At 40.8% G+C, this 14653-nt stretch overlaps 1 protein-coding gene across 2 annotated transcripts in view; it reads left to right on the plus strand.

Annotated features, from left to right (window-relative positions):
• LOC115456489 (S-adenosyl-L-methionine-dependent tRNA 4-demethylwyosine synthase-like) overlaps positions 1 to 14653 on the plus strand; it is a 347580-nt gene that overhangs the window by 136261 nt on the left and 196666 nt on the right. For both annotated transcript variants that reach the window (XM_030185600.1, XM_030185602.1), the window contains exon 12: positions 179 to 356. In XM_030185600.1, the coding sequence (XP_030041460.1) occupies positions 179 to 356 (178 nt within the window). The remainder of the gene's footprint in view (positions 1 to 178; positions 357 to 14653) is intronic.

Raw genomic sequence — 14653 nt, forward strand, 5'->3', positions numbered from 1 at the left:
TGCATTGTGGATTAATATAGTTGTTGTAAAGTTAAGTATCATTCATATTGTCCCTCCTTTGCTGCTGCTGCTGCTACTACTACTATTATTTATCATTTTTATACTGCTTTTAGACTTATGCAGTGCTACCATTAGCAGTGGTATAATCTACTACATCTGGTGCCATTTTTTTTTTCAGGTGTGCCAGGTGTGAAGGCAGATCGTTTTGAAGAAGGGTTGTCAGTTAAGCACTGTGCTCTGTCATTAGTAGGAGAGCCAATCATGTACCCAGAAATCAACAGATTTATAAAACTGCTGCACCAACACAGAATTTCCAGCTTCCTGGTTACAAATGCACAGTTTCCTCAGGAAATTAGGTAAGAGCCCTGTAAGTAACACCTCTGTTGCCCACCCCTGCCAAAAAGAAAGAGGCCAACCAAATGCCCTATCTCAATGTCATAGACCTAGTGACGTGCAGGTATACAGAAACTTAACTGGTTATAGTCAAAAAAATAAGAAATGGGCATCAAAAGTAAAAAAATAGGTAAACTTGGGAAGTAACATTAGAGAATTGTTCTTCCTGAAACAGCAATAGATGCATGGAGCTGCTTCTCAATGGGATTATGGAGGTAAGAACAATAACAGAATTAAAGAATGCGTAGGATAAACACAGACAGTCCTCAGCTGCTAAGGGAATGCCAATGATTTGCTAGTCTGTACAGTATTACAGCAGAAAGGAAATTGGGCAGACTGGATTGGCTTTATGGGCCACATTTGATCACACACAAAATCATCATAAGTCACATGTGTGCCTTATGTTTTCTGTTAAGGCCTGCACAATAGCTAAAAGCATTCCCTTTTCTGAGTGAAAGATAGGAAAACATAAGGTTAACAACTAAAATTATCTGTTCCCCTTTCAAGTCGAGATTATGGTATAAGAAAGAACAAGAAACTGATGGCTTTTTAGTGTTCTTTATATTTTTTTTATATATATATTTTTCATGCATCTGAATATCCTTGCATTTCTGGCTTTTTGTATTAATTGTAGAGGTACATCATAGGAAGCCACAATACTACTACTACTTAACATTTCTAAAGCGCTACTAGGGTTACGCAGCGCTGTACAGTTTAACAAAGAAGGACAGTCCCTACTCAAAGGAGCTTACAATCTAAAGGATGAAATGTCAAGTTGGGGCAGTCTAGATTTCCTGAGTAGAGGTATAATGGTTAGGTGTCGAATGCGACATTGAAGAGGTGTGCTTTGAGCAAGGATTTGAAGATGGGCAGGGAGGGGGCTTGGCGTATGGGCTCGGGGAGTTTATTCCAAGCATAGGGTAAGGCGAGGCAGAAAGGGCGAAGCCTGGAGTTGGCGGTGGTGGAAAAGGGTACTGAGAGGAGGGATTTGTCCTGTGAGCAGAGGTTATGGGTAGGAACGTAAGGGGAGATAAGGGTAGAGAGGTAACGAGGGGCTGCAGATCGAGTGCATTCGTAGGTTAGTAGGAGAAGCTTGAACTGTATGCGGTACCTGATCGGGAGCCAGTGAACTGATTTGAGGAGAGGGGTGATATGAGCATAACGGTCCAGACGGAAGATAAGACGTGCAGCAGAGTTCTGAATGGATTGAAGGGGGGATAGATGGCTAAGTGGGAGGCCAGTGAGGAGTAGGTTGCAGTAGTCAAGGCGACAGTTAATGAGAGAGTGGATGAGAGTTCGGGTGGTGTGCTGAGATAGGAAAGGGAGAATTTTGCTGATGTTATAGAGAAAGAAGTGACAGCTCTTGGCTATCTGCTGGATATGCGCAGAGAAGGAGAGGGAGGAGTCGAAGATGACTCCAAGGTTGCGGGCAGATGAGACGAGGATGAGGGTGTTATCAACTGAGAGAGTGGAGGGAGACGAGAAGTGGGTTTGGGTGGAAAGACAACGCAAACTTACCGGCACTGCCCTGTTAGACTTCTCTCCAGCTAGCTCAGGAGCATATGATTTGGAGTAGGGTATCCTTGAAGGATACTATTAAAACAGAACATTTAGGGAATCCCAGTACAGAAGTTTCAGCAATGGATAAAACAAAGCCATGAATGTTTAAGGGGAGAACAGAGTAAAGGAAGCAAATTTTCCCTGTCAACTTCTAAGCAGCTTGTAGATGCAGGGGAAAAAAAAAACACAATTTGAAGTCTCTGTATACAAATGCTACAAGCCTAAAAAATAAGATGGGAGAGTATATAGCACAAAATAAGAGGTAGATATAATAGGAATTTCTGAGACCTGGTGGAAGGAGGACAATCAATGGGACACAGCATTATCAGGGTACAAATTATATTGCAATGATAGTAACATAGTAGATGACGGCAGAAAAAGACCTGCACGGTCCATCCAGTCTGCCCAACAAGATAAACTCATATGTGCCACTTTTTGTGTACACCTTACCTTGATTTGTACCTGTCCCTTTCAGGACACAGACCATATAAGTCTGCCCAGCACTATCCCCGCCCCCCAACCACCAGCCCCGCCTCCCACCACCGGCTCTGGCACAGACCGTATAAGTCTGCCCAGCACTATCCCCGCCTCCCACCACCGGCTCTGGCACAGACCGTATAAGTCTGTCCAGCACTATCCCCGCCTCCCAACCACCAAGCCCGCCTCCCACCACCGGCTCTGGCACAGACCGTATAAATCTGCCCAGCACTATCCCCGCCTCCCACTACCGGCTCTGCCACCCAATCTCGGCTAAGCTCCTGAGGATCCATTCCTTCTGAACAGGATTCCTTATGTTTATCCCACGCATTTTTGAATTCCGTTACCATTTTCATCTCCACCACCTCCCGCAGGAGGGCATTCCAAGCATCCACTACTCTCTCCGTGAAAAAATACTTCCTGACATTTTTCTTGAGTCTGCCCCCCTTCAATCTCATTTCATGTCCTCTTGTTCTACTGCCTTCACATCTCCGGAAAAGGTTTGTTTGCGGATTAATACCTTTCAAATATTTGAACGTCTGTATCATATCACCCCTGTTTCTCTTTTCCTCCAGGGTATACATATTCAGGTAAGCAAGTCTCTCCTTATTCGTCTTGTAGCGCAAATCCCATACCATTTTCGTAGCTTTTCTTTGCACCGCTTCAATTCTTTTTACATCCTTAGCAAGGTACGGCCTCCAAAACTGAACACAATACTCCAGGTGGGGCCTCACCAACAACTTATACAGGGGCATCAACACCCCCTTTCTTCTGCTGGTCACACCTCTCTCTATACAGCCTAACAACCTTCTAGCTAGGTGCCTATAGGGATATTGTAGGCACAATACATGGTTAACGAGCGTTAAAGATGTTAATGTGCCTATAACATAGCTTAGTAAACAGGGCCCTGAATTAGTGATTACTCTCCATACGACTGTATATGTTTGCACACCAACAACTTGACCTGGGGAGGGGGTGAATGGAAGGGGGGATAGGGTATATTGTATCTTAGTCTCTGTGTTCTCATGATAGAGTCAGAAGAAACCCAGCTCTCTCCATGCTTTGCCAGTGTTTTTCCTTATGATTTTCTTTTATTCTCCTGTTGGCTGTCCACTTTGTCATTATATACTAAAAATTAATAAAAACAGTTTAACCTAAAGAACAAAATTACAGAGCATATACGTAAGCATAGATTAATGAGACAAAGCTAACATGGATTAAATACACAAAACAGAGAGTAGGGTTAAATGGTCAGTAATCTCAATGGAGAGGAGTAGATTGTGGGGTTCCCCAGGGGTCTGTGCTGGGACCGCTGCTTTTTAACATATTTATAAATAATCCAGAGATGGGAATAACTAGTGAGGTAATTAAATTTGGTGACGACACAAAGTTATTCAAAGTTGTTAAATCCCTCACATAGCTCTGGTTCTGGACAGTGTCAGATTTCCTCTCTTCCCCCCCCCCCCCCCCCCCCCCCCCCCCACTGTTCCTTCACCTGTGGCTCTGGTTCTGGAAATTTCAGCCCCCCCCCCCCCCCCCCCGATCATATTGGAGGAGGGATTGTGCTATATGTTAAAGAGGGAATTGAGTCAAAGTAAACATTCTGCACAAAACAGATAGCAGCGTGGAATCTTTATGGATGTGTGAAGGAGATTGGTGAGGCCAGACTTCTCTTGGTTTAACTCATGCTGACTCTGTCCATTAAACCATGTTTGTTTACATGTTATGTAATTTTTTTTCTTTATAATATTTTCCACTATTTTGCCTGGCACTGAAATCAGGCTTACCGGTCTGTAATTTCCCGGATCACCCCTGGAACCCTTAAAAAAAATCTGCATTACATTGGCCACCCTCCAATCTTCAGGTACTATGGATGATTTTAACGACAGATCACTAACAAGAGATTAGCACTTTCATGTTTGATTTCTTTCAGCACCCTGGAGTGTATACCATCCAATCCAGGTGGTTTATTACTCTTAAACTTGTTGATTTGGCTCAGTACATCTTCCAGGTTCACAAAGATTTCTTTTAGTTCCTCTGCATCATCACCCTTGAAAATCAATTCTGATACAGGTACATCTCTTACATCTTCTTCTGTAAAAACCGAAGCAAAGAATTAATTCAGTCTCTCCGCTGTGGCCTTGTCCTCCTTGAGTTCCCCTTTTGCTTCTTCATGATGTAATGATCCCACGCATTCCCTTACAGTTAATATATGTTTTTGTCTCCATGGCAAATTTTTCTTCATATTCTCTTTTAGCCTTCTTTATCAATGCTTTGCATCTAGCCTGACAGTGCCTATGCTGCTTCTTATTTTCTTCATTTGGATCCTTTTTCCATTCTTTGTAAGATGCTCTTTTGGCTCTAATAGCCTCTTTCACGTCACCTTTTAACCATGCAGGCTGTCGTTTACTCTTCTTTCTGCCTTTGTTAATATGTGAAATACATCTTGTTTGGGCTTCCACGATGGTATTTTTAAACAATGTCCATGCCTGCTTTAAAGTCCTAACCTTTGTGGCTGATCTTCTTAACCATTTTCTCATAGTCACCCTTTTGAAAATTAATTGTTTCTTCAGTAGGTTTCTATAATGATTTCACTCCCGATATCAGCTCAAATTTTGTCATGTTACGATCACTGTTTCCCAGCGGATCCAACACCGTTACCTCTCGTACCATGCCGTGCATTCCACTAAGGACTAGATCTAAAATAGCTCCCCCTCTTGTTGATTCTTGGACTAGTTGCTCCAAGAAACAGTCATTTATTACATCTAAGAATTTTACCTCCCTAGTGCTCCTTGTTCCAACATTTATCCAGTCAATATTGGGGCAATTGAAATCACTCATTATTTATTTGTTGCATTTGTATCCCACATTTTCCCACCTTTTGCAGGCTCAATGTGGCTTACATTATGCCGTAATGGCGATCGCCATTTCCGGAATGAGAAATACAAGGTTGTGTTACATTAAAGATCATAGATATTTAAGTAAATTATAAAGTAATTTAGATAAACAGTTCATTTTAGGCATAAGAGATGAGGGGGTGATGCGTTAATGTTCATTAATAACAAATTGATTGAAGTAGTCAGGTGTGGAGAGTAAATTATAAAGTAATTTGGATAAACAGTCATTTCAGGCATAAAGATAAGGGGGTAATGTGTTAATGTTCATTGGTAACAAATTGATTGAAACAGTTGGGTGTAGAGAGTTCAGATTTAACTGGTTCTGCTGGAGTTTTGAATTTAGGTCATTTATGATGGCTCATTCTGGTAAGTCTTCTTGAACAGGTAGGTCTTTAGTAACTTCCGGAAGGTTGCTAAGTCGTGTGTTGTTTTCAGGACCATTGGTAGTGCATTCCACAGTTGCGTGCTGATGTAGGAAAAGCAAGATGCATGTAGTAGTGGAGGTTCAAGAATGTGCGTGATGATCTTATTGTGTTCCTGCTTGGTAAGTCTATGAGGTCTGACCTATATGTCGGGGCCTCACCATGAATGATTTTATGCCTAAAGATGCCAAGAAAAGCACAATGGACTTAACCAACTACCGACCAGTCGCTTCTATCCCACTCACAACAAAATTGATGGAAGGCATAGTGATGAAACAACTCGCGGAATACCTGACCAAACACTCAATTCAACATGAGTCTCAATCAGGATTTTGATCAAATCATAGTACTGAAACTGTACTAGTGTCGGCAATGAACACATTCAAAAAAACGATCACAACCGGCAAGAACATACTCGTACTACAATTCGACATGTCTAGTGCCTTCGACATGGTGGATCATGAAATACTATATTACACCTACTAGAGTACTTCGGAATCGGAGGCCCAGTTCTCAAATGGTTTGAAGGATTCCTCACCACCAGATCCTACCAAGTAATAACGAACACGGACAGATCGCCACCTTGGAGACCAGAATGTGGAGTTCCTCAAGGATCCCCCCTCTCACCAACTATCTTCAACCTAATGATGCTAGCATTAGCCAAACTCCTAGCCAATCAAAACCTCAACCCCTTACATATATGCCGATGACGTTACAATCCATATCCCATTCAAAAGTGACTTAAACGAAATAACCAACGAGATCAACCAGAGCTTCCAGACCATGCACTCTTGGGCGGACTCATTCAAGTTAAAACTCAACGCAGAAAAAACTCAGTGTCTAGTTCTCACCTCCCAATACAATACAAACAACTACCCCACAATAACTACACCCTACTGCACACTTCCTATCTCAGAAAATCTGAAAATCCTAGGAGTCACTATTGATCGAAACCTCACTCTCGACACCCACACGAAGAATACGACGAAAAAAATGTTCCAATCGATGTGGAAACTCAAAAGAATAAAACCTTTTTTCCCAAGAAACATCTTCCGCACCCTAGTACAGTCATTGGTAATAAACCACTTGGACTACTGTAACGCTCTGTACGCAGGCTGCAAAGAACAGACCATCAAAAAACTCCAAACAGCCCAGAATACTGCAGCCAGACTCATTTTTGGAACACCTAAATACAAAAGTGCGAAACCCCTCAGAGAGAAACTGCACTGGCTCCCGCTCAAGGAACGAATTGAGTTCAAGATCTGCATGACTGTACACAAAATCATTCACGCAGATGCCCCACTCTATATGTTAAACCTAGTGGACTTACCGCCCAGGAATGCCAAAAGATTGGCCCGCAGATTCCTCAATCTGAGCTTCCCCAGCTGTAAAGGAATGAAATACAAACAGGCTTATGCTACTACCTTTGCGTACAAAAGTACACAGTTTTGGAACGCACTACCCATGGCCCTAAAAACCATGACCAACCTAACCAGCTTTCGCAAAGCTTTGAAAACACATCTCTTCAACAGAGCCTACAAAAGTCACCCTCAATGAAACAAATCATTCCTTAAACCACCCAGGTACACCAAAACACCTCTCACACGACCTTACCTAACACCTTCTACCTAAATTTCCTCTTTCACCTCAGCTTATGATCGACTGTTTTCTTAAATCATGTAATGACGTTCTCATTTCCATACTCTGTAAGCCACATTGAGCCTGCAAAAAGGTGGGAAAATGTGGGGTACAAATACAATAAATAAATAAATAAAACCAGGGTACAGATTTTGAACGCAGTTCGTTCTTTCAGTGGGAGCCAGTGTAGCCTTTCTCTTAGGGGTTTGGCGCTTTCGTATTTAGCTTTTCCAAATATGAGTCTAGCTGCAGTGTTTTGGGCAGTCTGGAATTTCTTAATAATTTGTTCTTTACATCCTGCGAAAGTGGCTTAACACTATTGATTGTACCAGGCTACAGAATATATCCCTTGGGAAGAAAGGTTTAATTCTTTTGAGTTTCCACGTGGAACACTTCTTTTGTTATATTTTTTACTTGGCTTTTTAGTGTGAGATTACGGTCCATTGTAACTCCCAAAAGCTTTAGGCTATCATTATTATAATGTTGCCCAATTTGCCAGCTTTTTACCTTTATAGAATAGCGCTTAGTGACGATATTTTCCGGCATCCACTTTTGAGTGCCATTTATAGAATCCAGCTGATTAGTGCACACTCTTATTGGTGAATAATAGTCGCTTGAAGTGACTGTCCATTCCTAAAAATTAATGCCTCTTTGACTACTCAAATAGGCAACCTATTATAAAATTACCCCCAAGAGGGCAAATTCCAAAAGCCTTTTCTCAGGGTAAATTCCTGTTTGAAGTATAGTTTTCGAGTTAATGGTGCTTTTTTGTTTCTTTCTCTTTGAGTTAATGTGACAGGCAAAACCTATTATTTTGCTTCAACTTCAGTTGCTATTTGCTATCCTCCACCCCCTGCCCTGCCTCTCTGGAAGGTGCTGCTGCTGTTGGCACTCTAGGCAGTTGCCTAGTCTTGTTAATGGTTGCGCCAGCCCTTTGAATGATGGTGTTGATCTGGAGGCTGATAAAGGTTTCTGAGTGTTTCCCAGAGCAGATGGAAGATATAGGGTTAAATAAAAAAAGTGAAAGTTCAATTTTGCTGTACACTGTTTATTTTTTTCTGCATTGTTAAGAGAATTGTTGTACTCTTGAGGCTATTCCATACCTCATTTACTGCAGAAATTAGATTTTTCTTTAAAATTCAGCATGCTTCTCTCATTCTGTTTAGAAAACCGTTCCCATTTAATCAAACCCTGCCATGAGATGTATGTGAGCAGTTATCTGTGCTGATTTGGTGTGTTTTAAGAAAATGATCTTTGTCTCAAGTACTTGTTAAAGCTGAATGATATCACTTGCATATTTCTGAGCCCTCCCAGTTATGTTTTTTTCTTGCATTACAGGGTATGGTAGAATTATGGGGAAGAGGATCTGTTCTGTGAAGCTGATCATGTCTGATTTTTCACTGATAAAGTAGAGTGGGGTTTAGGTTTCTAACAATTATTCTTTTTTTCTGGCTACCTTGTATAACGGTCCCTCATGTTTTGTTTCTTTGGCCCCCCTACTCATTGTTCCTGGTGGGCTAAAGAAGAGTAAGTAATATTGCATTCCTCCTTACTGGGAATGTAAATACCTACAGAAGTGAAATGTACATGTGTACTTTATCACCCACAGACTTTGCTGATTTTCCTAGTGAAAAGATGCTTGTACTTTGACTTTGAAAATTGTACACATTTATATCTGCTTAATTTTATGGATACCTTTTCTGAGGGAAAAACGCTTTGAAAAGCATGCCTTTATTTCAAAATCCCATCCCATCCTGCCTCCAAGAATACCTCCCCCTCCGACAGGCTACATTAGTTCTGCTTCTAACTTTTCATTAGCTACTGCACTTAAAGTTGATAAAATTGAACATTGCTTTGTGTCTGGTTTCAGCTCCCTTAAATTAAAAAAAAAAAACAAACAAACCAAAAACAGAATATTAAAATCCTAGTTAGTCAGTCCTCAATAATGCAGAAGATGTGAATAAAAAGATTTGATCAAGGTAGCTTAACATTTATGTTTTGTCTGCAAGTGCTGTACAGTCAGAACACTTTTTGGAGAGACATATACAGACACCCTCAGAGGAATGCAGCAGCTGATTTCATTGCTGACGCACGCACCATCTAAAGAAGGCTACCCAATTTACATTTAGGTGATCTGAGCCTCCAGGATGGTAGAATCATTTGTTCAAGGGTACACAGAGCTAATGGTCATGTGGCAAAATCTACTGCTTATTTCTAGGATACACTGTCAAAATTGTGGTGGCATTAATCTACTAAACATATAACCGATATACAACCAATCAATAGTAGAGTTCGAATAGTGCCAGATGGTCACAAGATTGATTTGTTTTAGGGAAGTCTTACAGTCACTAGGCAATTCTTTTACCATTCATCTGGTATGCCTGATCGCTGTGACTTACACGTGTAGGTATGCCCACAAATATGCCAGCAGCTATTCTGTAATGGCGCATGTAAATGGCATATTGTGTAAATGCAAATGGAGGGACCACACATGGGCAGAGCATGAGCGGGACATGGACGGGGCTCCCACTTACAAATGCAACTTACAGAATACTGTAAGTTATGCATGTCGCTGTTGCATTTAGGCACTCACAATTACACTAGGTCTCTAGATGGTGTAACTGCAGGCTCGTAAATATAAGGCATGCCGATACTGGGTTGTGCTAGATGCTGTTATAAAATAAGCTGTTAGTGTGTAGCATCAACGTGCTCATTCGTAGAATTACAATCTGAGAATAATTTTATAAACCATTTTTCACATAAAATACTGATTTACACACGTAAATGAGCTCTTACAAAATACTGACTATTGTAAAGTATGCACCATGACATGATGGTGCATTGTTTGCTGGTAGGCTTGTACGGGGTGCAGTTTGAGTGGAATGTGGGCGGAGTTTGCAAGTGTTATACAGAAATCCTAAAATAATTATCTGTGTGCTTGCTTGAATAATCTAGGCATGGGCATTCTCACCTATTTGAGAGCAGGTGTAAAGTGTCCACACTTGCAATGTAGATGTGATTTTTCTCCTGCTAGCATTTTAAAATGGCAGCTGACTGGGCAGCTACTTGCCCTCTTAAACTAGGTGCCCTGTAATAAAATTGCCTTCTTATATTAGGGTAGGGGAATTCTCAGTTACTCATGAAATTTTGAGTAGTTGAGTAGTCTCTGACATGTTTAATTGTTCTCACTCCATGCCAGCTAACAAAATAAATAATAAACAAAAAATGTTAACAGAGGACTAGAGTCAATGGATAAAATAGTGGAATAGGGAAGATACTTGGTGATGCTGCTTTGAAGAATTTTACTTCTGTCTAGAGATATTTTCTAGTACTTTCTTTGAAATATAATTTAATCTTTTGCCTTAGTTACACAAAAATAAAGGTGAAACCCTTTTTTATTAGACTATTGTGATACATTTGAGAAAAAAATATATCAAGTTCACTGAAGAGGTCGCACCTGTAATTGTTGGGTTTTTTTTTTTCACTTCTGTCTAGCCTCCCATATTTCATTCATTTTTGGATCATTAAGGGAGCCAGTTTCTATATAACCAGGGAGAAAGCCCCTTTTGAAATTGGTCCTCCTCCCCTGGTGTGATGGAAGGCGTAGGGCAGTGCTCGAGGCATTCGGCAAAGTGTATATCGGAATTTGTATATTTAATTCCCTGCCCATAGTTCCTGTCAGGGAATTTGTACCTGCAGCTGCTCCCATGTAAGACATTTTAAAAGAGAAAGTCAATGGGCCTGTAGCCTCCCCAGTGAACTTCAGTTTAATCTCTGAATGATTAGAAACTACCTGCAGGTAAGCTGCAGATGATCACTGGGTCATTTCTGACTTTGCTTAAGGCCAGCCAAGAGAGGTCTTTGTGGTCACAAGACGCAGTGTGAATGTATTTTTGGTGCTGAGAAGTATGGTTCATTGACTTTGGCATTGAAGCATCAGTCTCCATGGGTCCTGGAACTGCATCAGAGAATGGGAATGTGCTGGCAGCAAGAGAGCACCATTCATACTTGACATTGAACATTAATAGAGACCATTGGGACCAATAATCATCTGAATGCTTCTTGCAGAAGAGGAAGGATTTGACCTCAATTTCATTGATGCTGAAGACTTGTGATACTGAACACCAGGCTCAGGTTGGTTGCATTTACAATGTATCTTATTGGAGCTTTATGTCAAGAACACTGAGGCACTAAGATTACCAGTGCACTTGGCATAAGGACACTCATCCTCTTCAGTATTGGATAGGGTACAACATCCTCCAAGAGCCTGAGAACAGGCTTCTTACACTACTTAGGTGACTTACAAGGATGTGACCACTTCTACTGCTTTCTCTTTGCCTTTATTGATGGCAGCTTTTGAGAATCAGTTGAGGAGGATATTTGATCAGTGGATGAAACACTGCATTGCTCAGCCCAGTTCTGTAGCTTTGACACTGTCAATCTCTATGCAGAGAGACATCCAGTTAGTCTTGAGATTCATATACTGCTTGCAGGAGGGTCATAGACACTGAGACCTCAAATGGCCTCAGAGTCTGCTTTCAATCTCCAGAGCATTGGGGAAAGAGACTTCTCTGAGATATTTGAGACTCTGTGTCTGGATGTGCATGCCCAAGGCCTTAATGTGATGTCAGTAGACTGAGGCAGGCAGAGTGTTGGACTTTTCTCTGGAGTATATTTGAGGGCCTGACAGCGCTCCTGGGACTCTAAATATCCACCAGATGTTTTCTCTGAAGATGGTCCAACTGGCTTGCCATCAGATCCATCTCCCCATATGTGAGATGAAAAATCCCCCCTAAAGGAGCTCTCATTCATTGATTTTGTGAGGGAAATGGCTGCTGCTGTTCTGTTTAAGTTAGAGACAGAGGAGGAATCCAGGGCATCAATACTGGACATCTCTTCCCCCCCCCCCCCCTTCCCCTCTCAGGAGGCTGTGGCATTGCTTGTTCACAGAACCCTGAAGAATATGCAGATGACAATGTGGGAGACATCCAACTCTGTAATACCTATTAACAAGAAGGTCAGCTCCTGTGTATACAGTGTAGAAGCCCCTGGTTTCATGAAGCAGCAACTTCCTCACCATTCCATGGTGGTCAGATCCTCTCTCAATAGAGCTAAAGTTTCCAAGACTCAGTTTCCTCAGTGCCCCTGGGAAGAGAAGCTTGGATATTTTGGATATTGGAGTCTTTTGGGGAAAAGTTTTTTTTTTCCCGGAGCACTTTGCCTACTTCCTGCATAGTTCTTAGCAACTTGTTGTAGGCATATACTTTTGAAACATTGCTTTTTAATATTTACCTGAAACTGATGTGCAGGGAAAAAGTCTGATGTAGCTACTCAGAATGTCAATTTACTCACTTTTTGTATAAGTCCTTTTTTGGTTATTCCTAGGTTTTCATTCATTTTTGTGTTTTGATCACAGATTTTATATGCTTTTCCACCTGCTCTTTGCAGCTTGTGTCGAACATGAGTTTTATAATCTAAGTGGAGAAAATCTCGGGTCTGAATTCTTCAACAGTCCAGGGGTAGTGTCTCTAAATAAGATGAGCTCTTTTAATAATTAGGCATCTGTTTGGATGTAGTAATACATGTTGTTTTTCTGCTCCCTTTTCATCATGGGTTTGGAAAAAGAATTACTTACTTAGAATTTTTTAAATATTTTCTTATTTCAGAAACAAATATACAAGCAATAACTTGTTAATGCAGAAAATATTTAAAAAATGGTGAAAAAACGTAAGTCATCTTTTCCTTAGACCACAAAAATGGAGGGAGTGGTTTCCAAAATATAGGGAGATACAATGAAGGAAACATGCAAGAAAAAGAAAAGGCCACTGCATGAACTTAACCCCATCCTTATCTCTATAACAGCAACCACCTAAATAAATTAGATGTTCCCGGTTGTGACCTTTAAGTCCAGAAATGCCATTAATTCTTCAGGAAGAAAAAAAAACATATTTTATACCAAAATACTTTATATGACATTTATAAGGATAAGCCAACAAAAAAATGTTCCCAAAGCTAATGCTTCTTGTTTTAAAGCCAAAAAGCCTTTTCTTCATCTTGTGTTTGTGTGGTGACATCCGGATATATCCAGATTCATTTTCCACAAAAAAGTGACCGAGAATTTCTGAAATATAGTCTTAATTAAAGCGTTCAAATCGTGTTCAAAAACAAATGAGACTAACAAAATAACCCTCTCAGAATCCTCATTTATAGATGTTTGAAGAATAGCTGATAAATTCAAATCATCTGATTTTACCTCCTGTGAAACAATCCCTTTCTTGTCCCTAGAAGTACTTTTTTTTTTTCAGAAACAGGAATATAGCATATCCTATTTAAGGGAGGAATAGATTCAGGGGTATATTTGAGCACCTCAATAAAATATTTCTTAAATAGTTCAAGAGAAGGGATTCCTGGGAACTCTGGGGAATTCAATATACAGAGATTCAGTTTTCTATTATAATTCTCAATCTGCTCAACATTCTTATCCTAAACTAAAGAAATTGTTAACTCCTGTAAAGATTTCACATCTTTCCCGAGTCTTATAAATTTGACTTGAAAGATCTGATTTCAGCCCCTCTAAATTCTTAGAAGGGGTATCCATGTTACTCACAAGTACTGAAACTTCTGTAGTCTTACTGACCATCACGTCCAAATTCTTAAGAGCAACCCAAATGCTCTCTAGGGTTACCGTCAGGGGAGTATCTTTCAAAATGGTGATTCCACTCTGGGTTCCAATGCTGATTTCCTTGTTGTCAAATCTCTCTGCGTCAGCTTCCCCTGCTGGAGCTTTCTCACCAGTGCTTTTTTCTGAGGATAAGCCCATCGCTGTTGCAGAGGAAGACTGGCATGGCAGAGGGTTACAAGCCGGGGGTGAGAGAGTGTCATTCAATCCCAAAGCCCTGAATGCTCCTTCACGCGAAGACAACGCAGGATCCACTCCACAGGGGGTCCTTACATCGTAGCGGGAAATTGTTTGCTGAATGGGGGAAGAAATCTTGGCCGCTGATGGAACGACCTTAACAACACCCTTCTTTAGTATGTGGCATAGCTGAAGAAAAGCCAGAAAAGAGGGACAGCAAACCGTAAAAACCCGCTAATGCTGCCCAATTTCACGTCGCCATCTTGGTCACTCCCCCTCCCTGCATAGATTTAAAAAAAAAAAAAATATATATATATATATATAACATCATAGACTCTCGGACAGTCATAACTGTATCATTTCAGCTATAAACTGAGTTCTTATTTGATCAAGCACCGTGTATGTTTCAG

Source organism: Microcaecilia unicolor, chromosome 13 (genome assembly GCF_901765095.1).
Source record: "Microcaecilia unicolor chromosome 13, aMicUni1.1, whole genome shotgun sequence".
In the NCBI taxonomy this organism is placed as follows: Eukaryota; Metazoa; Chordata; class Amphibia; order Gymnophiona; family Siphonopidae; genus Microcaecilia; species Microcaecilia unicolor.